The sequence below is a fragment of the Rhea pennata genome, chromosome 2 (genome assembly GCF_028389875.1).
Source record: "Rhea pennata isolate bPtePen1 chromosome 2, bPtePen1.pri, whole genome shotgun sequence".
NCBI lineage: Eukaryota > Metazoa > Chordata > Aves > Rheiformes > Rheidae > Rhea > Rhea pennata.
Window position 1 is genome coordinate 75872592 of NC_084664.1, and position 24887 is coordinate 75897478.

At 36.5% G+C, this 24887-nt stretch overlaps 1 protein-coding gene across 2 annotated transcripts in view; it reads left to right on the forward strand.

Moving 5' to 3' along the window:
* ADCY2 (adenylate cyclase 2) overlaps nucleotides 1-24887 on the forward strand; it is a 197919-nt gene that overhangs the window by 74554 nt on the left and 98478 nt on the right. For both annotated transcript variants that reach the window (XM_062569786.1, XM_062569787.1), the window contains exon 4: nucleotides 17273-17422. In XM_062569786.1, coding sequence (XP_062425770.1) covers nucleotides 17273-17422 — 150 coding nt within the window. The remainder of the gene's footprint in view (nucleotides 1-17272; nucleotides 17423-24887) is intronic.

The following is a 24887-nucleotide window of genomic DNA, read 5'->3' on the forward strand; positions in this document are numbered from 1 at the left end:
TCAAAATCCATATTTATAAACAGGCAAAGAAATCCTTAAATTAGAAGGAATAATTTGATATTCCTGCTATTTCTAAGATAATGTTTTTCTTTTTTTAAAAAATGTATCCACTGAAGAGAAATGTAAATGGACATGAACTCAAAAACATCATTGTGCATCTGACTGATAATGCAATTACTGGCTTATTAACTGGATGCAAAAGGAGGAGATGATAGTTGTATAGCTGCCGATCGGAGACTTTTTACAATGATGCATGTATCTCATGCCTTATGCTGACAAATTCACTTCCTCCCTGACTCTGGGCAATGAGCAGTGTTTCACAGGGGTGTTACCTTTTGAAGATCGAGGCCTGCCCTGAACAAACGTTCAAGAAATGGATCAAAGTAGCGCTTCAGCATGTACATCATAAACCTCAGACATATTGCCTTGAACAGAGGCTTGCAGAGCTGTTCAAATTATGGGTACCGGATAGTTCACAATATTATTTAGGTAGTCCAGGGTATATATTGTGGAAGTGCACACTTTATTTGTGATCAGATGTTACCCATTTTATGAGGTCTTGACAAATATACATATATATATATATATATGTGTGTGTGTGTGTGTGAGTGTATATATATATACACTCACACACACACACATATACACACACATGCATATGTATGTGTGTATGTACATATACATTTCCCCCTTTTCCTACGCATGCAATTTTAATAGTGAATCAAAGACTCTGAACCGGATTTGGAGAGTAAGACTTCCCTATTGTACATTTGTTTCAACTGAGGTTAGCAAAGGTGTGTGTGTGTGGGGGGGGGGTTGTTTGTTTGTTTGCTTTTTGCCTCGGTTTCTGTGTATCTTGCCAGCACCCTCCTGTTTTACTCAGTGAGTCCCCAGCTGGAATTCACCACATCTTAATATCACAGTTCCGTTTTACATGTCTGAGCCCAAGTATAGGCATCTTCTATCCTCACCTTGTGTTTGTTCATGCAGAGGCTGTGCTTTGACATGAAGTAAGCAACGGGCAATGAAGTTTGATCACTTGTAACTTAGCGAATCAAATTAAAAGACACTCAACAGAAGTTAATTCTCTTCAACTTTATAAAAAATTTGCTGAGCTGGATAAAAAAACAAAGATATATTCAGCTACATAAGTATTTTCAAATTTTGTGTTTTCTAAAGATAGAGTGGTGATAAGAGTTCATCAGTGCCTGGTGCAACACTTTGGTATTCAAAAGAGCTGAGCTGTATCTCTGGCTTTGTCTCTTGAAGTCCTATTGATTTACCTGAAGTTTTTGAAGCATCATCATCTTGTTTTGTGCCTCCATTTTTTCCATCTCTTTATTTGTAAAATGCCCTTTTTAAAATTTACCTTCATATAGTATGATCTCAAACATGCTATATATTGTTTACAACATGCTATAATTTGTATAAGAATATTTTATTTTGAGGAAGGTTATTCCAAAAGAAAAGCTCAGATCTGGAAGAGGAAAAGAAAGCCTTGTATTTGGCTGTATTCCTGTATACTCTCAACAGATTTTATGACTATCATTGTCTTGCATTATTTTAAAGTTTTTTTTTATATGGTACACAAAAATCATCCTTCTTTCTTAGAGTTCTAAAAATCAATACCGCTTAATGGGTTTCCTTATTGTGATTTTGTTTGTTGTCTCTTTTTTCACTGTGAGGAATTTAATTATTTTTCACCTGGAGCAGAGGGCGCTTTGTACCATCAGCATGAGCCTGGAAATTGTTATAATTCTAACTTATCTAGGGCCAGAAAGTGCTTTAGTGTCTTCATGTGTTGATCAAGAAGAAGTAAAGGCTAATGTGAAATGTAAAGATTATAAAGCCAGCAGAGACCGTCACAGTCATCTGATCCCATAGATTGTAGTGTCACATAACTTGACTGAATTAGTTTGTGTTTTCACTCTAGTGGTGGCTCTCTCACTCTAAATCTCTTGCCCTGGTTCTCGCACTCTGCCTGCTGTGGGCCCACATATTTCATGTGAGCAAGTTATTGGTAGAAAGAAAAACGGTGAGAGGACTCAGAGTAAGACTAAGTCTCATGAGCTGCGCACTGTCAGAGGCCATTGAAGTGTAAACTACATCCAAATTTGCAAAGATATTTTAATGCCTAAAAGCTACTTACCAAGATCTTATTTTAAGAGTGTTTTAATTACCATGTTAATTAGATACTTAGACATTTGGAAAATAGATTTACCTCTTGCCTTGATTTTCTTGCAAGGAATTGAGAAGTTTTTGGAGGCCAGATATTTCGAGTTTGGAGGTGGCTAGTTGGTGGCTCTGCCAAATGGGTCTTTTGGTCTGAAGCCCATCAAAGGAGGAGTCTGGTGGGGCTTAGAATAGAGAGTTACATCCAAACTATTTATGACTAGAGGGGAAAAAAACTATCTTTATAAGCAACATTTGCAGGCTATTAGCCAAGATAATTATAATATAATTATAATTATAATAATAATTTTATATATATGTTTTAAATATATATTATTACAGTTGCTTGACAATGCTTATAAAGATTTCTGACATTTTTTTTTCTCCTTCTGTAAGTGTTGATGGTGATTACCTTGGACAGCCTTTGAAGTGGCAGGAAAAGAAATATTTGTTTCTACTTTTTTGTCACTGACCTTGAAAAGAGCCTTCTTTGTCCGCTTCAACACCACTATACCCTTGCTTTAACATCCAGATTGATTTATTTCTCTCTACACAGAGGAAACTTTGCTTTCTTCTTCTTTTTTTTTTTTTTTTTTTCTTTTTTTTTTCTTTTTAATCTTATAAACTGATTTTCCTGTTCAAATTAAAGCTTGGAGGTATTTGCTGTGATCTAGGTCATGCTGACCTTAATTAAAAGATCAAATCATCATGTGGCAGGTAACATCACATGCTATTTTGATAGTCCCCTACCACAGTAGTTCTTCAAAAGTTAGCAACTGAGTGTGGCATGGGCAAACTAAAAAACATGCAGTTGCTTTGTTTTCAAAACATCTTTAGTCAAATAGGATCTAAATTTCTTTGGTTATGAAAACATTTCCCATGACATGATAACTGTTCCTGTAATTACCTTAAACATGCTAGATGGAACACAAATCTGGAGTACTTTATTAATCTGTTTTTTTTTAACAGTTATAGGGACGTGTCTGGTCTAAAATGCAGTACTTGAAAACTACACATTTGCCACCTACTTCCACTTGCTTGGGGACCCATCCTGCCATAGGACCCGGGCAGACCTGACAGTTCAGGACTGATATGAGAAAAGAGGGAAGAGGACAGTTGTGTTAAAGCAGAGGGCAGGAGCTGTCCTTATTCGATGTCACGTTCTCTAGCTTGTGTGTTATATGCCTATATCCCTGTCACACGATAGAAGTTAGTCACTTGGCAGCTCTGCAATTTGTTAGTTTTTTCTGCTTTTCCTGCCCTGGATGTAAGGTCATTAATTTTCTTTGAACAAAAAGACCTGTGCAGAAAAGGGTTTGTCTGAAGGAGTGAGGGATATAATAGTCTTACTATTGTCTTTCCAATATCAAACTATTCAAACAGGCTGGCAGCAGAAAGCATTGGCAACATAAAAATGATTTGATTATGGTGAATGATGTATTACTTTGAGGAGAAGTAGAATCCAGGATTCATCTTATGACTATATCTGTAACTGTAGCACCTTTTCTTAGAAAAATGTCTATGACAGTCTTCCTGGTCCTTTTATAACTGTCTGGATCAGCATCACAGTTCAAGCTGAACACTGCTTGGTCCTGCAGTAAGCTCTTTAAGGCAGCTGAGTTTACACACGTTATTTCTCCATATTATGAGTAATGCAAAAGCTAATGTAAGAAGTGAAATAATTTCCATATTTTAAAAATTTCTTAAGTTTTTGTAACTATATTTCTTCTGTAATTTGCCATTTTTCCACTGTCTCCATCCTATGTACTTCTTTGCAGTAATTTTCATAATCCCTGTATACCTCAGTCCTTAATTATCTATTTGATACTAGTCTCCAGTTATGGCAGAAGACTAATTTTTTCTTGCATCTCTAATAGAAAGCTTTACTGGACTTTCAGCTACTCTACTCTTGCTTGTTCCTTTTCGAATGTGTTTTAACCACATAGAACAATAATGCTTTGGGTTGCGGAGTAGAATGTTCGGGTATTTTCATTTGAATTCCCTGTGGGCTGTTGTTTGGATTTATCCATGGAGCATTGTCAAATTGACTGTAAGCACATTGGTTTTCATGAGCCCTGGGTTGAATATTAAATTAAACTCGAAAAATTGGCAGAGGATCACTTAAATAAACAGTTTAGTATTGCCTGCAAGATAAAATTGCAGGCAAGTATAGAAAGAACTGGTGAAAGAATAGAATGCTACATAAAAGTTCATTAAACACAGCTAGATCTTATTTTGAGATGCTTTTAGAATCAATTTAAATTTGCTTTTGATGTGTAGTCATTAAATATATTATTGAGCCGTTTGACTTTGTTTTTTTTTCTTACTCGTTTAATCCTTGCTACGTTCCTTGTTTTTTTTCTTTGATTATTATGACATTTATTTTAAAAAACATCTTATTTTCAGCTCCATTCATTTAATCGTTTATTAAACAAACCCAAATAGCAATTGTTTACTAGCTAGAAATGTTGAATAAGTGGTGGTAAAGCCTGCAGTATTTTTAAAACATGGAGGAACTGACTCTGATTCTTTTCAATTGGCTATTGATTTTTAAAATCTGAATAGACCTATATTTGGCTCCCTCTCTTTTGGTATTTAATAGGTGAGTAACCAACATATGTACCAAAGTGTCATTTGCACTTGCAGTGAGAAGTAATTCTATACTTTTGTAGCATTAGGCATTACTGTATAGAAGATCCCTTCGAGCTTTACATACAGGAAATGCTAATGGAAAAAAAAATTACTGAGTTGCATTTGTGTTTGGTACATTCTGACATACTTGAAACCACTGCATGTATTCTGCATGATTGCTATTTGTGGTGGGTAATAAGGGTAATACAGGGGCCAGCAATAGGAGTAATACAGAGGACACATTTTGAATTTCTCTCATTGCTCAGCACTGTTTTGCTGTCCAACCACAAGGCAGCAGCAACTGTGTGACACAAAAATCTGTCTGAAAAGAATGCTTTGTGTCTGGCTTTATTTTCTGTAGAAAAAGGTTGTCATGTTGGATCTGTACATTTTCATTAGCATGGTGCAGTATTATATTGTCCCTGTTACTGCACTTAAAACACGTGTGTATCTGAAGCTATATTTATAGTTCTTTGTTCCAAGGCGCTGCAGGGCACACTCAGACTATAGGCAGTTAAGTGAGATTACCTACATCCTAACTAGGCAGGGGGCAGCTTGTTCCAACTGAAGAGCAGCCTGATCTCTTTGTAAGACAAAGAGCAGGAAAAACAACCTTACCAAGTCAGAATAATGCTGCACCTAGCCTAGCATCCTGCCACCAGTACTGCGGATGGAGGTAGGATGCATCCCAGCACATTCTCCCTGGCATCCCAAAGCATGTCAGTGAGCAGACATAAAGGGATGGTGGGTGGTTATGGGACTGGGAGTTACTGGTACTGGAGTATGTGATGCAGTCTGAGTATGTCTTTGATTAAAGAAGCGTTACTTAGAATTTTATTTGTAAATCAGTTTGATTCTAAATCAGTTTTCTTTCTCAAACTTAGAAAAACATATATAATGTCTAAATATACATACGTACGTATACATATTTTTATATATATACATGTGCAGTTAAGAAGATGACCCTGTACTTACCAGTGCTTCATGTGATAGAATATGAACAGTTGTGTTTTACCAACATGTGCGTATTAAGTAGAAACCATATTTTGAATACACATACTGAAGCTAATATTTATGCTTATATTCTAGTACAGTAAAATGATTTATTGTAGCAATTGATACATACATAAAACTTGTTATTCATTTAAGCATTTATTAAAACAATAATTATTGACGCCCAGATTTGGGGACATTAGTGAGTTTTAGAAATGATCATATAGGAGCAACTCTTAAGTTTTAATACACATGGAATGCTCCTCCTACTGTATAATTAGAGTAACTGGAAATTATGTTGTTGAAAACTATTATGCTTCAATGCACTTTTATTCAGTAAATAAAAGATAAATTTAAATTAATTTATCCTTTTCTTGCCAACCCCTTGCTTTCTTCTTCAAAAAGCATGATCTTCTCTCCTGGTCTTAAAGGTGATTTTCGAATACAAGTTATAAGTGAAAATATAACTTAGATCCTAGATTTTAACAAGCTAGCTTTGCTTATCCCGTTGAAATGATGAATTCTGATCATGGAAATTCATGCATGAATTCACCAAATGAGGACAGAGTTATAATTTTTTTTAAAGTGATTTAAAAAAAAATAATTGGGTAGACTTTTTGTTTTTACTGGAAATAATGCTATTTTTCTTCCTGGCATTAGAAACATCCATGTATGTGTAATTACAGTGGGGATATATTTGCCCTCAGCCACACAGGCAATGTTGGCAGCTCTGCAGTACACAGAACAATAGAAGAAGCAAAAGTTTCCTTTGCTAGCCTATGAAGTATTTGTAATGAAGATCCTTTCAGAACAGGAACGGAACAAGAGCAGCAAATCTTTATTTTCTGTTGAGCATGAATTTCTTTTCTATTCATCCAGGCCTGCATTAGAAGGCATAGAAGCTCAAAGTGGTTGCCTGCTGTGCAGTCTGTCCCTGTACAGGATTCCAGGATTGATTCAGTCTCTGAGACTTTTTTCCATAGCTGGACAGATGTCTGTAACCATCATTACTCTTGCTGCTGCTGGCTTTCTGCTGGCTGCTGGTGTTGTGAAGAACTGCCTTGAAGCCATTCTCTGCCCACCAGATGATGCAGTGTACTGTGACCTCTTCCACCGTCTGGGCAATAAGGGCAAGGAGAAACCTTTGTGGCTCCTTTCAGCCTCTTGATATCCTACTCAGACTGTAGAGGCTGTGCAGAAACTTTGGGAAAGCTTTTCCCTCAGGAGCAGATGTATCAGGACAGCATCTGTGAGGCCACCTACGTGCAACATCACCAAGGGAATTCCTCCAGAGGTGGAAAACTGGAGCATTCTCTTTATTTAAGAAGGGCAAAAGGCTGACAGAACCATACCCATAAACTGATAACACATAAACCTGAACAGGAATGAATTAGATTCCCTTTCTCAGTTTGACTGATTGACTTAAATGTTTGAAAAGCAAGCTCAAACAAATCACTGTTTGGTGAGAACTGCTTCTCCCAGAGATAGCACATTATTTTGTAATCTGTGGCTGCTCAAATATCCTTCTCTGGTTGACAACAAGTAGTGTAGGAGAGACATTAGTCCAGGTCTTTCTGAGTTCGTTTAGTGTTACCGTGTATATTCATGATGTACTGTCATATCTTTTTTAAAAGCATGCAGTATTATTAAAAGGTAGGTTGCAGGGTGGAACTTAGCATCCTGCACCCACTTCGCCACCAGCAACGAAAATCTGTATTGACAGCTGAAACTGGTGTCTTTTCAGTAGATGTTTGCATTTTGCGTGGGTTAATTTCTGTGGCAGAGAGTAAATGCTGTACATATTGCATATGTTAAAAAAACAAAGGCAAAAGTTCTTTCTACATTCATATTACTCACATACGTATAACTGATTGGGAGCATCTAAGATATAATTTTACTATTGGTGTGGAACATACTAGATTCAAAACAAGCATCTTTACAATTTCAAACAGAAGTATGCTTTAGCTACATTAGAGAATGACAGTTGCTTCTTCATTATTGTTTATTACACATGCATCAGAATTTGTAAAAATAGATTGTATTTTCATTTGAATACTTCTCCTTTATCCATAGTATTCCAGTAATATTCTGGCCAAATTTGGGAATGAATTCAGTGATTAATAAATATAATGACAATATAACTACAGTTATCTGAAAACTGGAATATTATTTTCTTCATTTTACTGGTAAATTACTCTTTGTGTGTAAGAAGGCTTGTCAGGTTTTGAAAAGCATTATGATATATTTAAATAATAGACATTCACAGCTTGTTTTTTCTAAAATACTTCTAAATGTAGTATACCAACTGTAAACCAATCTATACGAAAAGCTTTAAATGAAAAATCTGCTGCTTAGGCAGAATTGTAGGTAATCATAGAGAAGGTCATTACAGAAATGGAATCATTGCCAGTTTAGTGGAGAATCCAGTATTTGTCTTCATGTTCATAATACAGGAGACGTTTGATTTTTTTTTTTTTTAATTTCTCTGTGCTGCCATTCAGAGAGACCTGGACAGGCTGTAGACTTGGGCAGAGAGGAACCTCATGAGGTTCAACAAAGGCACGTGCGGAGTCCTACACCTAGGGAGAAATAACCCTAGGCACTAGTACAGACTGGGGGCTGACCTTCTGGAAAGCAGCTCTGCAGAGAAGGACCTGGGAGTGCTGGTAGATGACAAGTTGATCATGAGCCAGCAATGTGCCCTTGTGGCCAAGAAGGCCAATGGTATCCTGAGGTGCATTGGGAAGAGTGTTGCCAGCAGGTGGAGGGAGGTGATCCTACCCCTCTGCTCAGCCCTGGTGAGGCCTCATCTGGAGTACTGTGTCCAGTTCTGGGCTGCCCAGTGCAAGAGAGACATGGAGCTACTGGAGAGAGTCCAGAGTAGGGCTACAAGGATGCTCAGAGGGCTGGAGCATCTGCCCTATGAGGAATGGCTGTGAGAGCTGGGCCTCTTTAGCCTGGGGAAGAGAAGACTGAGGGGGAATCTTATCAATGTGTACAAGTACCTGAAGGGAGGGTGTCAAGGGGATGGGGACAAACTCTTTTCAGTTGTCCCTTGTGACAGGACAAGAGGCAATGGGCAGAAACTGAAGCACAGGAAGTTCTGCCTGAATGTGAGGGGGAATTTCTTCGCTGTGAGAGTGACAGAGCACTAGAGCAGGTTGCCCAGAGAGGTTGTGGAGTCTCCTTCTCTGGAGATATTCAACACCCACCTGTATGCAATCCCGTCTAACATGCTCTAGGTGACCCTGCTGAGCAGGGAGATTGGACTAGGTGATCTCCAGAGGTCCCTTCCAACCCTGCTGATTCTATGATGATTTTGGATCTTATATCCTGGATTCTTAGGCAAGTCAGAGTTTGGGATAACTCTGCAGGCAGTAATGTAAGAGAAGACAGGATGTCTTTAACATTTCCCCTCAGAATACTTATGTTTTGCATAATCTGTCCTTTAATTTTGGTTAGCAAATGGTGTCTCTTTTTCTGGAGACAAATCTGCCAGGTTTCTTCCTTCGTCCATTTTCAGATTAATCTAAATCCTAGAGTTTATATTTTGTTTTTCAGAAGCACACAGGCAGATTTCTAGCATTCCAGCATCCAGTTCTGGTTCACAGTTTTGATGTTTAAGGTAGTAAATGGTAGATATCAGTATGAAAGCAGTTTGATGGCTAAGTGCAGCACATACCTGCTAGCTTTTATTTTATATGTACTTAAGGTTTCATACAGATGTTGCATATTCACATTTCAATGGAAGAAATATTCACATTTCATGATTTAATTAGACAGGATATAATACTCATCTATTACATAGAATAGCCAACAATTAAATGTACGGTTGCAAAAGATTTTCAGAAAATTGAATCAATTTTAAGTCATCAATTACAGTATGTTAAACTTTGGAACCCATATAGGAATACTTGAGTTAATTTCTTTTAAAGTGTTTCATAGCCCTGAATTATTTTCCTTTTATTACTGATGAAGAGAAATAGAAAGAAATCAAAAACTTCTATTCTTCTTGAATTTAAAACCATAGAATGTACTCAGAAAACAAGCATTAAGCGTATTTTTTTCTGCATTGTTTACTAATATATTAACTTGTGACATGTCTAACTGGAAATGAGATTACCTTTAAATGTAATGATAATGTTTTCAGATTGCTTCCCACTCTCTCACTCTTTTTGCAAGAGCTATAATGGTAGTTCGTATTGTGCATAAATTACACTACATACTACAGACTCAGGTGTCAATACACTATGCTACGTACTATATGTGCTACACACTCTCAGGTATCAATACACAATGAAATTAAAATCAATGGACAGGTTAGCATTACATGAATAAATTTCTATATGAAAATATACTCATTATTCTAAATTTTTCTATCCCACTGGAGACTGTTGACAATTAATATATACATGTTCTAATTTAATTAACAGGAATTCAGCAGTTAGATATTACAAAATACTATTTTATATGATACCTAAATTAAAAGATGATTTCTATAATCATCTTTTTCTTAGTTACTATTTTTCTCTGTCAGCATTCATAATGAACTAGCAAAGCCTTTTTCTAGGAAATATTCCTCAGGTCTTCAGTATGCTTGTCTGATGAGTAAGACAAATCTTTATGAAGATCATTATTTATAATTTGGCAGCCAGTGTCAGGATACAGTGGTCTCTGATTATGGTTTTCAGGGAAGAGGAAACAGAGCAAAATGGACAATAACAATAATAGGGGATAAAATAGGGAAAAATTATGATCTATGGAATTGGCTTAAACTAATTTCCAAATGTTCTCAGACAGAATTTTTAATGATGACAGTCCTATATGCATTTGTAATGTTTTTAGGATGTTGATTATCTATTTAAGCTCTTTTGAGATCTCCAATCAGCATTCAGATTAATTCTTAATTAGAAGACATCTAACAGGAAACATTTAGTCTCCTGAAACCTTAAAGCTCAAACTTCTGGTGTCAAATAAGTGCTATCAAGAGTCAGCAATATCACAGTTTCTCAGGACAAAGAAAGTATTTAATTTGGTTCGGAAAGAATAAACTACATATTCTTAAGTGAAGACTGAAGCAAAGAAAGCATTCAATAATTCTGCCTTCTCTGTATCCCTTGTCACCAGGGCCCCCACCCCATCCGGTAGCGGGCCCTCATTTTCCCTGGTCCTCCTCTTGCTGCTGATGTATTTGAAGAAGAAAAAAGCAGCAATGACGTGGAGACTCTTTACCCTGACCAAGGAAACCTGGAAAAAAGAACAAAATGAGCACAGCGAGACTGAGGTTGTAGGAAATTATTTGTAGTTAGGGTGCTAGTAAACTGCCTAATTTCATTACATTATATTTAGCCTCAATTATTTAAGAAACAAAGTTTACGTGATTATCAGTTCATTTATCTGTTCATCCTTTCTTCTCCTGGTGACTTTTCAGGCTATTGCTCAATTTCTGCAAAACTTGCCAAAAGCAGAGATGTTTAGACATACAAATTTCTTGGAAACTGGTAAATAGTGGAGAGATCCTAATAGTATTCCTGCTGAGGAACAGAGAAGAGTAATTTGCTGTTACACATTTGCCTTGGCAGCAGATTACTGGGCCTATAAGTAAATATTTTTATACTAAAGATTTTAGTTTTTTTTGTGAAGCGGATTAATTTATTTGAAAAAAATGAGCGTATCTCAACAATTGAACATGGATCTACTTCTGGTATACATTGTAGACTGATGCATTATCCCATAGATGTTTTTTATTAACTGTTTAAATTTTATGCCATTTTTATAGCAATTCAGTAATCATTCCTGTATCAGATCCAGAACCTAAAAATAAATTTCACTTTTTTAGGATAACACTTTAGTTTTTAAGCTGTTCACAAATTCTGCTTCTGAAATACAAGCCAGAGTTACTTCTACTTTTATCTAAATATATAGGTCTGAGTAGGTTTGAAATTCTTTACTTTTTTGTTTTCTTACAATTAATTGTATATTCAAGTGTGTTTGAAAGGTTTTCTTTTAATAAAATAAAAAATTAAGATGATCCATCAGGGAGATGCAATCACAGAAAGAACCTGTCTGTCTACAGGCAAAAAGAGGAGTGCAGTGGCTGGCTTATTCCTTCTGAAATGAATGAAGAGAGCAGGAGTTATATTCTGACAACAGTGTACAAATATTTTATATTAAAAATATGACAAATCATTGATTAGATCACCAGTATTGAGTAAGTGTATTACACAGGAATGACTGAAACAGACAATAATTCTGATTCTTATTTTTAGTGTATTTCTCTTGGGTTTTGATTCAAGAATTTACAGTTTATGATCTGCTTTCATCCACACTGGCATATAGAAAGGCTCTGTGTACACGCAGAGCTGAATAAAATGAATCCAGACATTCCACAGAACATCCTGGAGCTATTAGAAATCTCAGTCTGTAATAATAATGAAAAGAAAATCACATCAAATGGCATAAATATTACAGAAAAGGAGTATCTCGCTCATACACCCAATGCTCTGATTGCAAAGGCTGCAAAGAGAATTACACATACAAATTAGAACACATTGTGGCATAGTCACAAATTTACAACTTTCTATCTTTTAAAAACCAAATAATGTCAAATCAACATCCAGAAAGGGACTTTTTTCACATACAAGTTTATTGTAGGACTGAAAATATAGAGCAGTTTATTGATGGCTGGAATAACAACTCAAACTGTTATTTTTGATCCTCAGTTTGATGTGAATCTTGTTTTATTTATTTTTTTTTTTTTTTAGTTGAGATGTTTCTTGCAGAATTGCAATTTTTTTTCTTCTTGAACTTTTTGAAAAATGTTTGAGATAGAACAAGGGTCTGTGGATACCGGAGCTTCCTGGTTCTGTTTATTTGTTGTGTGTTCTTATTGTGGTCTTCACTGAATATATGAAGATTTAAATAGCTTTTACTTTTCAAAATGTTATGTCACAGTAATTAGAGAAAATATTTTTTATTTTTATTTCCTAGGGAAATAACTCTGCCATTACTCTGTCCATATTCTGTCTGTCCTTCCATCTGTCATGCTGTGCTCCCAAGTGACTTTTTGATTAATCCTGGACTGAAACCATCAACCTTGAAACAGAGACAGAATTGAGAAGGATTATGACTTCCCTTCATTTATTTATAAAAGACAAGTACTTTCACCACAGAGACCCCAAAATTAGTGCCTTCACTAAGGCAAATGTAGGCAAAAGCCAGTTTTCAGCATGATCTGACAGCAGCTGCTGGGCCTATGAGCACTTGATTACTAATTCTAGGCCAATTATAACATAATTTTACTTTGTCTATTTGAAGAGTTTGGATTATTGTGTAAATAAGGAAATAAAGAGATGAAAGGATATAAATCCATAGGAATCTAGACTTCATTAATTTTGCTACTCACTGAACTACCAGTTTTTGAAAGGGCAGTTCCCTTACGGACAAACCATCTCCCATTTGGCATTCTGTAGGCCATGATCCTTCCTCTTAGTCATCGCACAGCTATAGATATTGCTAATGCTGAAGTGCAGTAGAACATTAGAACTCCAACTTTGGACCTCTGTCCTCTGGAAGCATGAAAAACACAAGCCAACAACAGCCATGTTGCCAGAGCATCATGGGCAACAGCATTCCATGGAAAACTTGGAGAACCTTCTGAATACATATACTAAAATAATGGAATTTGTCATAGTGCATACTGTCCAGGAGAACAAATAATATGAACTGTTACTAAGCATTTCCTTTTTAAATGCTGCTTTTCAGCTTTTAAGTGTGCCCAGTATTCTTCTTTCTGGCTGAATTTTGCCTGAGTCTAAAACTTTGCATATCCAAAAAAAATACAGACCTTAACTTGTTCCCTAACTTGACTAGTCACACCACAGAGCATCAAAATATAGATCAAATATGGAGAGATACTGTTCATCTTCACAGAACCAAAGAAGTTGGACCTTGGCAATGATACAAGAATTCTTTTTCCACCCGTTAGTTTCCATGCAGATGTCATAAATTATAGTTCGTCTTCTCCACTCCATTTCTTCAGGTTTGTTTTATTCAGAGAAAAACTGGAATTTAGCTATTTAAAAGGTTATTAAAGTAATTTTTTCTAAAAATTCTGTTCATGTAAGAATTTCAGGAAGGATCTGAACAGTATCTAAAATGGCAGAATAAATATGACAAAATAACACAGCAATTGGTGCTTTTCCAGTTGGAGAAACTCTGTAGAGAACTTTGATTTTTATAATCAGTAGTCAAACAACAGTTATGCAGATGTTTAACAAATAATTTATCCTTTAGCATCAGCAGCCTGTATTATAATTCTTTATTCCTATGTATAATATAGTACTTCCTTCTCTACATGCACCTTTGTATGCAGCTTTCATCAGCTGAACTAGCAAAATGCAGCACCACTGTGTAATCTATATAATACAATAATTATTTTGAGCAACTCAATTGACTTCACTGTCTTGAGAAATTAGTCATAGCTACTTTGTCTCCGTTTGCTTTTAGATACAGTCTATTTTGTCAGTTAATCAGTCAATGCCCCATTGCCTGGAGATGCATACAGATTTCTGTAGATCAAAAGAGAAGGAACAGAGATCAGGCATGACCAAGATCCTTAAGCAACTAGAGGTGCTGTATGGTGCTTCGCGTACCTAGGATTACTTCGCAGGGGTATCATGGAATAGGAAGAATCTTTTTGCACAATTACATATTAGTTAGAGCACTTGTTCTGGAAGTGTGAAACAGGTTTAAGTTTTCCTCAGTCCAGAAAATTTGAACCTATTCCTCCTAGGAGAATGCCTATGAGAATGCTCTTCTTCAGTCCATTTGTTGACGCCACAGAGCACTGTTCAGAAAAAAAACGCAAGACTTAGGAGAAGGGAATACTTAAGCAAGAGGTATATATTTTTTAATTTAATTTAATCATATTTATTATATTTTCCATTGGACACTATAACCTTCATATGTCTCACTCAATAACTCTTCAGGGACAGATACAGAAATAGTCGCTGTAGCAGCACTAGAGAGTAAGCAGAAATCTGTCGGTCTGAGGATGAGTTAGAAACCAGTTCAACCATTTCTTGGAAAATTGCTCTAATATCTGTCACACATTTCTGAATGAACTCCATGCTGGCCAAAAAGATTTGGTCTCTAGATAATCCCTCATATGATTATGTTACAGCTACAGTAAATCTAGGAATGGCTGAACTATCTGACTTGCCTTTGGGTACCCTAATTCAGGTACTGGAAGCCAACACAGAGATTCATGTGGACTGAATTATACCATTAAGAATCTGCCAAGCCTGGTTAATTAGCTGCCTTGCCTGTCAGTCACTTGTTTCCACCTATTTTCTCACTTGAGCTGGTTCAGTCATAAAACTGTAATCTGTTTTTGTATGGCTGTGAAGGTGATACTCATAATTTACTCTTCCATCTAGCTATCACATTATTTTCTTTAGTTGAATTGGTTGTATTCCTGGTGTTTTCTGTGCCCAGAAATCTCTATTTTCAGGTATTTTTTCAATTTCCTGATTGCATTTCATAAAATAGTAGCTGTTTTGGGCGAATGGAACGCACTACCCCTGCACTGTAGTCTCTCCCAGGAATCCTTGCTCACTCATCTGTGCCTACTGGGAGTACCATGCCATTACTGACATCCAAGCAGAATCAAGCAGCTGTGATTTACAAATAAAGAAATATAGAAAGATTTTGAGTTAAACTGTTTTTCATTCTGCCATCATCTCTTATGTGCCCAATACAAAGATAAGGTATAATTTTTCAAATTATTGGCTAAATTATTCTCTCTACTTTAAATTATATCTCTCTGCTTAGTAATAGAAGTTCTTTGGAGAAGATGAGAAATGTACAATTTTATCCTTTTTTATGTTTTAATTGTATATTTTATGTATATATATATTTTAGAAATATAGACTAGAATATATTTAGAAATATATACATTTTAGAAAAATTTAAAAACTCAATGTTTTTTTCAGAGATGTGATAATACCATAATCTTAAATTTTTAGGGTAAGAAATGTTTTATCAAACTGAAAAATATTGATCAAAGTTGAATAGTTCCTGCTTTTAGCTCTGGGGAACCATGAGATTTGACTTCAAACAGTTGCAGACGGAGAAACAGATATCATCTGTAATGATGTTATTGTTTCTGAGGGAAATAAAAACATTTCTTTAAATCTTTAATTTTAAAATGTGCATTTATAAAAGAAGCATTGAAACTTCTTATAACTTTTGTAAGTAAATAAGGACTTCCATTAATAGGAAGACCCATCTCTTTTCTTTCAACCACTGTCTTTTTTTGACATCACTGGCTCTTTCACTACTAGCAGTACACAAAAGAATATCTGATAAGCAGGAATATCAAAAAGACCATGAATGATCACTGTGGAAGTCTACCATAAATCTCATTATTGGATTAACTGTGGAGGATTGATGATATTGTAGCTTCCCTTCTTCCTCCCTGCCTTCCAGATTACGAGCACCATGTGGTGTAGTCCTTGTCATCCAGGCTGTATGGTGCATTAATGGCCTTATGGGCATGGACCCCAGCTGACCACCATGCAGCTGGATCTCAGCCTCAATTCTCTTGCAGTATGATCTTTTTTACTGAATTAAGAATTGGTTTCATTTCTCTGATGTGCTGTTCTTGCCCTAATTCACTGAGGGTTGTTAACCAGGTGTCTTTCTTTGTAGCAATAAAATGGAGATAGTTGAAAGTGCTAGCATCCCCAAGCAGTATGCTGTCTTTCTTGCAGTTAGAAGTACAGGAAAGAACTGCCTCCCTCCTCTCTTTACTGGCTCTACAGTGTTCCATACAATCAGTAAATAAAAGGATTCTTTAAACGAACTTAATTCTTATGTTCGTATGTTGTTGTGCTCACTGAGCATCTGATGTTGAACCTCAATTTTGATTTAGCTTTGTGTTTTAGGCAAATCTTTGTAGTAGGTAACAGTGTATTGCAGCAGAGAGATAAATCTCACTTCCTTAAGTGATTGTTTACTATCACCAATGTTAATATTTTTAGCTGGCTGTAGGGTAGTAGTGGGTCAGGCTGAGATAAAATGCTGGTCAGGCTGTTCACATGGCACTGCAGAAGAAGGTGCTTTGCCAAAAGGGTTTGACTTGGCTTTTGATGGTGCTATTAGGAGCCAAAACTATCATTTAGCACCAGTAAATCATGTTCCTACCTAATTAATACTCAGCAGTGGATATAGAGCATGGACTGAATTTCTTTTTCAGAAAAGGTATACCTCATTAAATAGGTAAACGTTGGTTCATCAGCATTCTTATTTCATCCAAAATTATAGTGGTATCTCTGGGGTTTTGTCTCTTATTATGAAAGCTGTGTGAAAGGTGAATCTTTACTGGAGATAAACTTCAAACAAAAGCTATATTCTGCTAACTTGTTTAAATAAATTCCCTGATACTTGCTCTTTTTCTTTTCTAAACCCCTAGGTACTGGCAAATGTAATCATTTTTATCTGCGGAAACTTGGCAGGAGCATACCACAAACATCTCATGGAGCTTGCGCTGCAGCAGACCTATCAGGACACATGCAACTGCATCAAATCCCGTATCAAGTTAGAATTTGAGAAGCGACAGCAGGTGAAGTCACTATCATGTTTGGATTTGTTTTGCTGTTTTTCCGTTATTCCCCCATCCCTCACTGTATAATCTAGTCTGCCAATGGAAGAACACTTACTGAGTTACTGAAAGTTACTTAAAAAGTGTGCAAAGTCTCTTGAAGAGGATTTTGCACAATTACCGTCAGGATTTAAGAAGATATTACAATTATTCATGTTGCCATATGCATGTTTTCTTCTATTCTTTTTATGAAAATGTTTTATGATAATGGAAACTGAAGCTGCTCTATCAACTCTGTTTTCACACACACTCTTTTTTTGTCCTCATTGGGTAAGTTGTGAGATGTATATTTATGCTTTGGGAATCATCAGTTCTTTATGCTCAAGAACAGTACTGTGAACTCATTGCCATAGGCATTACTGCACTGTTTTTCAAGTATTTCAAACTACAGTACTGATGAAACATGTGATGTAGTTCTAAGGGTCAGGTGTATTAATAAGAGCTAGGGGAATTGCATAATGAGACTATCTGTCATTTACTGTAGCAGCTGAATAAAATGCTTCTCTGATTGCTTTATATAGTTCTTTTTCTGTTTGCAAGTTCTGTACAGTGCCTATCATCCTGACAGATAGGTATTTCATTAAAAAGAATTTGAAATACAAATTAGTACATCAAGTAGTAAGGAAGATAGGTGCATTTTTCTCTGAAGGTCACCAAACTCAAACTTCTCCGAGTTGTTAAGAGTCAGAAAACAGAGCCTTTATGGACACATTGCTGTTGCTGTATATGATGCATTCAAATGTATGTCTGATATGTCCCTGCTGACCTTAACTGTTGTGCCTGGGGGTAGTCTCACAAACACCTGCAGCCACTTTAAATCAAGGTTTTCAAGATCCACCACCAATACTTTAGAAGGGAGAAAGAGTAAATGAAGAGACTGTACCTTTAGTAGGTGTTATGTGGTCCTAGGGCTAGCCTCATTCTGCTGGGCATTTGGGTTGCAGAGTGGCTGAAGCTGCTGTGAGACATTTGAGTAGTCTTAAGGAAAACATTTTACAGCTAACAGAAGCCTTGATGATTAGATGCAATGTCTGCACAAGGCACTATTTTCGGAGAGGTTGTGGAAGTGTCATTATTTATAAGTTTTCACTTCTCGCTCCATGAGCTGCATGCAGCGCATCAATAGATTTTGTAACTGATCACATATAAGGAACACATTTTCCTGTGTATATTGCCTCATACTCTTTTCTTGAAAATGTAGGCTAGAATATCTCCAAATTAGTTGCAGTAAGACAAATTACAGGCAGAAGGCAACTGCTGCCAGGCATGTGGGAGTAGTGCCACTCCAGGATGGGGCGTCTCCAGTGACATGGGGCTGATATGATGGTTCCACGGCCCCTGGTGACTCAGGAGAAGACAGTTAAGACTGGTTGCTGTGCCCAGGCCTTGGCTGCCAGAATGATTTGAGCGGGCCGTAACCAAAGAGCATAATACATAGTAGGCATCAAGGTATTTGTTATTCAAGAGCATCTGAGCTCTTAGCTTCTTGAGCACTGCTGTGAGGGTCCAAGTGTTGTTTTTATTCTTGGTTGCTTTTTCTTATAAGTGTTGGAAATGCATTAGTATGTCTGCTGGAATTAGGAAAGTGTATTACTGGACACACTGTCAATAGGTAAAATCAGTGGGGTAAAGAAAATACTTACAGAAGTCAGTAGTTAGGATAGACATAGTGCTAGCTGTTTTTTTCTGCAGATATATATTATCTGCTAAATGCCATTAACTTCTGTGGAAAGTCATCAGTAAGCAATGATGCTTCTGAAGGTCTTACAAAAATGGTCAAGAACCTAGCAATGGAGAGATGCAAAAATATTTACAATCTTATGGCTGATGCTTGCTCTCTGTTGTTTGGAAGGGTTAGATTCATAATATACTGGAGCCCAGCAAGATGGCTAGTGCAACAACCATCTTCCATCAATAAATTATGTGATCGTCACAGAATGATAATGGGAATTACACTCAATTTGTTATATAGCCAGGTGTGCATAGTCATATTTGTGTTTTGATTTAAATATTTTTTTCAGATCTATCTGCACACCTCTAAGTAGTGTAATGCAGGTATTGATTTGTGCATTTTTGGTGTTAACAGCTGGTAGACCAACGACGGATTAAACTCAGCTAGGTGAAGGAGGCAGAATTCTATGAATTTTTAAACTTTTAAACTTTTTTTTGCTTTCTCTGAACCACTAGGTCCTCTGATCTTCTTAAACAGATGTCTTTAGCCTTTACCCTCTCAACTCCTTAATATACCCTCTATTCTGTTTGGTAGTTTTTCCAGCCAAAAAGAGAAGAAGGTGCAGGTCCTTATTAAGACACTTGCAAATGCTGGATATTTAAATTTAAGCATATGAATGGGGGTTAATTTCAGAAGGAGTATTTTTTCTACTTGAGTTAATGTACTTTTGCATTAGAAAGTTTTCAGACACAGAGAAGTAAATATACTTTAGTCTGTCTTTTAATACTGCTTTTCTGCCAAGAAATATAGGAGATGAATCACATTCTTAGCATTAGATAGCAAAAGTCAGTCATATTGTTGCATAGGATTGGGATATATTGAAATGGTAAAAGCAGGTGCATATTAAAAAATGTTAAGCTGCTTTTGATCAAAGCTTTTATTAGCTTATTAAAGGCTAGCATGACCATTGATTTTCCATCTCTTTCACAAGCAAAATTTGATTTGCTTTGGTGAGAAGTAATACAAGTTACTTTTGCACAAGTGCAGAGCATGGGGATGTGCTTCTGAATACTTAGGACTTCAGATCAAATTTAACCTCATGGACATCTCTTATAATTGTTTTTGAAAGATGTATACTTTGTATTAGGTATTTTATTCATTAATTTCCTCTTACTTTCTTTGAGAATAGGACCATACAGATGTAGTCACCTGTTTCTTTTTTTTTGTTTGTTTTTTATCTTTGAGCAACCTTTCAGAGAACACCACTTCAGCTGTATCAATAGATAAATATATTGAATTGTCACTGAACAGCTATGCCAAAGGACTTAAGAGAAACACTAAATTCAATGTTTATGAATGAGACTGCTGTGCATTAATATCTAGTGAAATGATGGAGGGTGAATATATGTTCCCAGATACTGGTTTGAAGTATTGTACCCACATGGCCGCATATTTCTGCAGGGGCGCATCAGGAGCTAGCTGCTCCTTAAGGGACAGGGAGCTGAGGTAGTAATGTGGCTGGCCAGGAGCAAACCTGGCCAACCTGGACTTAGTCCTACAGTACCCAAGCAAGGCAAGCTCCTCAAACCTGGTGGTGGTGGCCAGGATCAGCTGAGAGTCCAGATCCTCAGGCAAGTTCATGGTGACAAAGTAGGTCTGAGGACCAGCCAGGACATCACCCATGGGTTGAGGTCCAATATATGTATAAGAGAATTGGGAAACTATTCTGACCTCCTGAGATCAGCAATTTTATTTCAAGACACATATTTAAAATAGCCTCATAACATTATTTGTCCCACTGAGTCAGCCGGGCTGATAGTTTGCAGGGCTAATGACTCACCAAGTTAATGATCTTAACATTGACAAGTGTTTAACGTAATTTTTCTCTCTCTCTTCTGTTTTTTTGCATTATGAGACACGGGAAATATGCTCTGAGAAATTTTTACAATGTATCAGTAGCTGTTTGTCAGGTGTTGATGTTCACTGGGTTCTCTAGGATGCTATCTTTATAAAATAGGCAGTATAATGATGATTTTAGAAACAACACTCAGGTAGCAGATTGAATTGAATGAGGTTTCAAATCATTGAGTGGGATTTTAACATTTCAGTGAAACATGGTGAAACGATACCATTCATTGCAAGAACTGAAATACTCTAAAACTGCTTTGAAATGAATCTCAAGGCAAGAAATCTCATAAATTTCATTGAGGCTCTTAATGAAGGACAAAAATGTTTGAAATGTGTTATTTGGAACCAACATATGAAATGTAGATTCATAAATGTTAAATTACTGCATTTTATACTAATATTTTCATGAATGTGGAAGAGTTTCACTAAGGACTTCCTGTTTTGTTTTGTTTTGTTTTCAATATAGCCCTAAGATTAGTAAGCAGGAGAAATGAAAAGTGACTATGGTCTTTTAGAATATTTTTTTGTGCTCCAAGACTGTTTGTATATACATGTAGCATTTTTACATAGATGAGTGGCCAATCCCTTACGTTGTCTACACATCAGTACCAAAAATTCAAGATTGTTCTGAGGAAGAATATAAGTGCCCGGTTCTGTGTCGCAGATCACATAGAAGAAAGCTAGAAAAGCTCAGCTGATTGGCATGCATATCCAGTCAATATGGGTCTGAGGAAAATAGAGAAATACTATATTTCAGTGAGCTGCCTTGATGGTCATTCTGCGAGAAAAGTAAGACAAACAGTTGTCCTGTATTCTGCCTGAGGATGACCTGATTTGCTACCAGTTCAATTGTTTCACTAGGATGTTTCATAGCTGTGATACATAAACTTTGTATGGCAAATCAGAAGAAAATAACTTCTATTTATTTCTAGTTTTAAGTGTGCAAATACATCTAATATCATCTTATCAACAAAAACAACAATCTTCAAGAGATTCCAACAAGTTTTTGTTGTTTTTTTCTCTAAATTCTGTTACTGCTACATTCTGTTGCAGTCCTCTTACTGTAAGCTGCATGGATAAGACTATCTGTGTTTGAATTCCATGTCTTTTCTTATGTAAAAAGGACTTGAGTTTGCATCTTGCATTTCTCATTAGGAGTGTCTTAATCACTAAGGCTGTGGGTTATTCTGCAGTGAACCTCTCTTACTGGTGCTGCTCTGTTTCACTTCATTTCTGTGGGTATCACTATTTGGGCACAGCTCCTGGAAACACGAAACAATTTTTCCCTCAGCTGTGGGATAAGTGCTTTCTCCAAGGCCACCAGCAGTGTCTGTCTAAGTTTGTTAGAAAGTATAAATACTCAGGTCTGCAGGTGAAGCGGACTCTATACAAACCATTATTTTTCCTCCTGTGTTGAAGAGCTGTGTGAGGAGTTTGTACCAGGCTTCAGTAACTGCCTGTGTGGTGGTGCTTTACACTCAACGAAGGTAAGCACTGCACCTCAATAGTGTCCCCCCAGAAGGGTGGCCATTGCCACTGTACACCTCAGGTAAGAATGCCCCATTTGGCTGAGAGAAGCTTCAGAGAGGCATTCAAGCCTGCTGATCTCCCAGGAGGGGCACAAGAGGCTTCCCCAGCCTTGTCTTGTGGGCACTTCCTCACTTGCATGTCAGTGGTTGCCTTGCTTGGCCACAGGGCAAGTGCTACCACAGCTAGAACCAGACCAAAGCAAGCTCAGAGTAGTCAAGAGATCCCATGCTGAATACAAAGCCTGTGATGTGACAGTAAAATTCGTATTTTTGGACTACAAAGGCCCCAAGCAACCTCATCTAGTTTTCAGGTTAGCCCTGTTTGGAACAAGATATTGGACTATAGATCTCCAGAAATCTCTCCCAGCCTGAATCTTTCTCTGAGTTTGTGGTTTTCTTTAATGTTTTTCCCACAGCAGAATGTTGTAAAATACAGGAATACAGTGATTTCAAATAGGAATGGAAAGTATCCCCTTGAATCACATCTCTCCCTGACTGAGGAGAATACTGATTTTGCAAGAGGAGGGTATGTTTGTTATCAAAAGTTAAATGTTTTGAAAATTGCAAGAAGAGTAAACAAATACACCCATTGTCACTTCAGTAACTTTAGATTACCCTGAATAATGTAGAAATTAATTTTCTCTGCTCCTTTTCACCCTCACCCTGCAGTCACTGAAGAATTATTTCTCAAAATTGAAATAGATTATATAAGCATGATGATGTTACAGTAACCAGAGTGTTTAAGAGTCTGAAACTGATTTTCTCCAAATGTTCAGTATTTTAACAAAAATATGAAATTCTGATTTCAAGAAAAAAATATAAATACGTTCCTGTTTTCTACCTGGAGACTTAAAAGCACTTCTGCTGATTCTGCATCTCTTCTTTATTATTTTTATGCTAAGTTGTTTCACATAAATTGCATTTTTAACTAGCAGATTGATAGAGATAATGATTTATTAACAGTATTGTATAAAGGTCTTGCAGATGAAAAAACATTCAAAATAGACTATTGACAAAAAGTAGGTCGCTTGTTCAAGATCCAAAATGTGAATTTATGAATCTGCTTTGAACATTAAGGTTAGATTGGTCTGGCTGTCTTACTTAGTTTATGTTTTGAGCCATGATGTGTTTTAGAAAGTACATTTCACTGATAAATTTAATATGACTGATAATTATGTAGTAATTTTAAATGATACATCAGTTATTTACTGGTGGCATTTTGAAAATAGATTGTACAATATTTATGATATCTTTTTGCTTTTTCAGTGTAAGGTATCCTTTTCATTCTACAGTCGCTATTTAGTACTGTTGTTTCTGTTCATAACCCCCATATTGTGTTCAGTGGACGTTAATGGTGACTACGGTATGGTGCAATGCGTGAAAGAGATAAAATACTAGGTCAAATTTAGCATCAGCATTGTGTAATAAAATAGGAAGCCTGTTTTAGCAGAAAAGGAAATAGCTTAAAGTATAGTAACTTCAGTCATATGCCTCTCTAACAGTATTCTGATATGGAAGAGTGTTCTTTCCTTCAGTCAAAAATCATGGTATTATTTGTATCTTAATTATTAAGTTTCTCAGAAATATGGAGAAGTACATAACAAGGATGCCAGTCAATCATTTTAAAATGACAATTGTTCTTTTACTTCTTTTTGTCAGTGTCAGTGGTTCAAAGTCAGTCACTTTTGGCCTCTGATATCAGCCGTTCATCAGCTAGTAAGATGCAGGGATTTCAGTATCTTTGATTCTATTTTTTGTCTACTATCACTTGTATATCTAGCTTTTTCTACTGATGCTGGGATGTAGGATCCTACTGCCTCTTCTACCATGACTTCTCTGCCTTGTGATTCTTTACAAGAACACTCCATGAAACACGGTTTTCAGAAGAAACGACAGCTCTGGCCTGGTCAAGTGCTGTTCAGTGCAGAATTGTGTTGTGAACTTGGCCCAATTCACCATTTTTTTCCTTCTTAGGAGTATATTTACAAAGTTTGATGCAGCAGAGCAATCTATTCTTCAGCTCTTTACAGCAGTCTTGTGTTCCCTAAATATATTCTGGAGGATTGGTTTATCAGAAAAAGAGCAGTCTGCAGTGCAGCTACAGTAGAACAATGTTCATTCTAATTTCTAGAGCGTATTTAGTTTCTGAGTATCTCTGGAAAATAAGGCTTTTGGTGTATTTAAGTTCATATAAAGAAATCATGGACAATAAGTATACTGGCAACAGCAGTATACATTTTATCTTTGGTAGTGATTGTGCACCAGTTATTGCAGTATCCCAAAGATTTTTCCTCTTCTTTAAGTAGTCTGATTATCT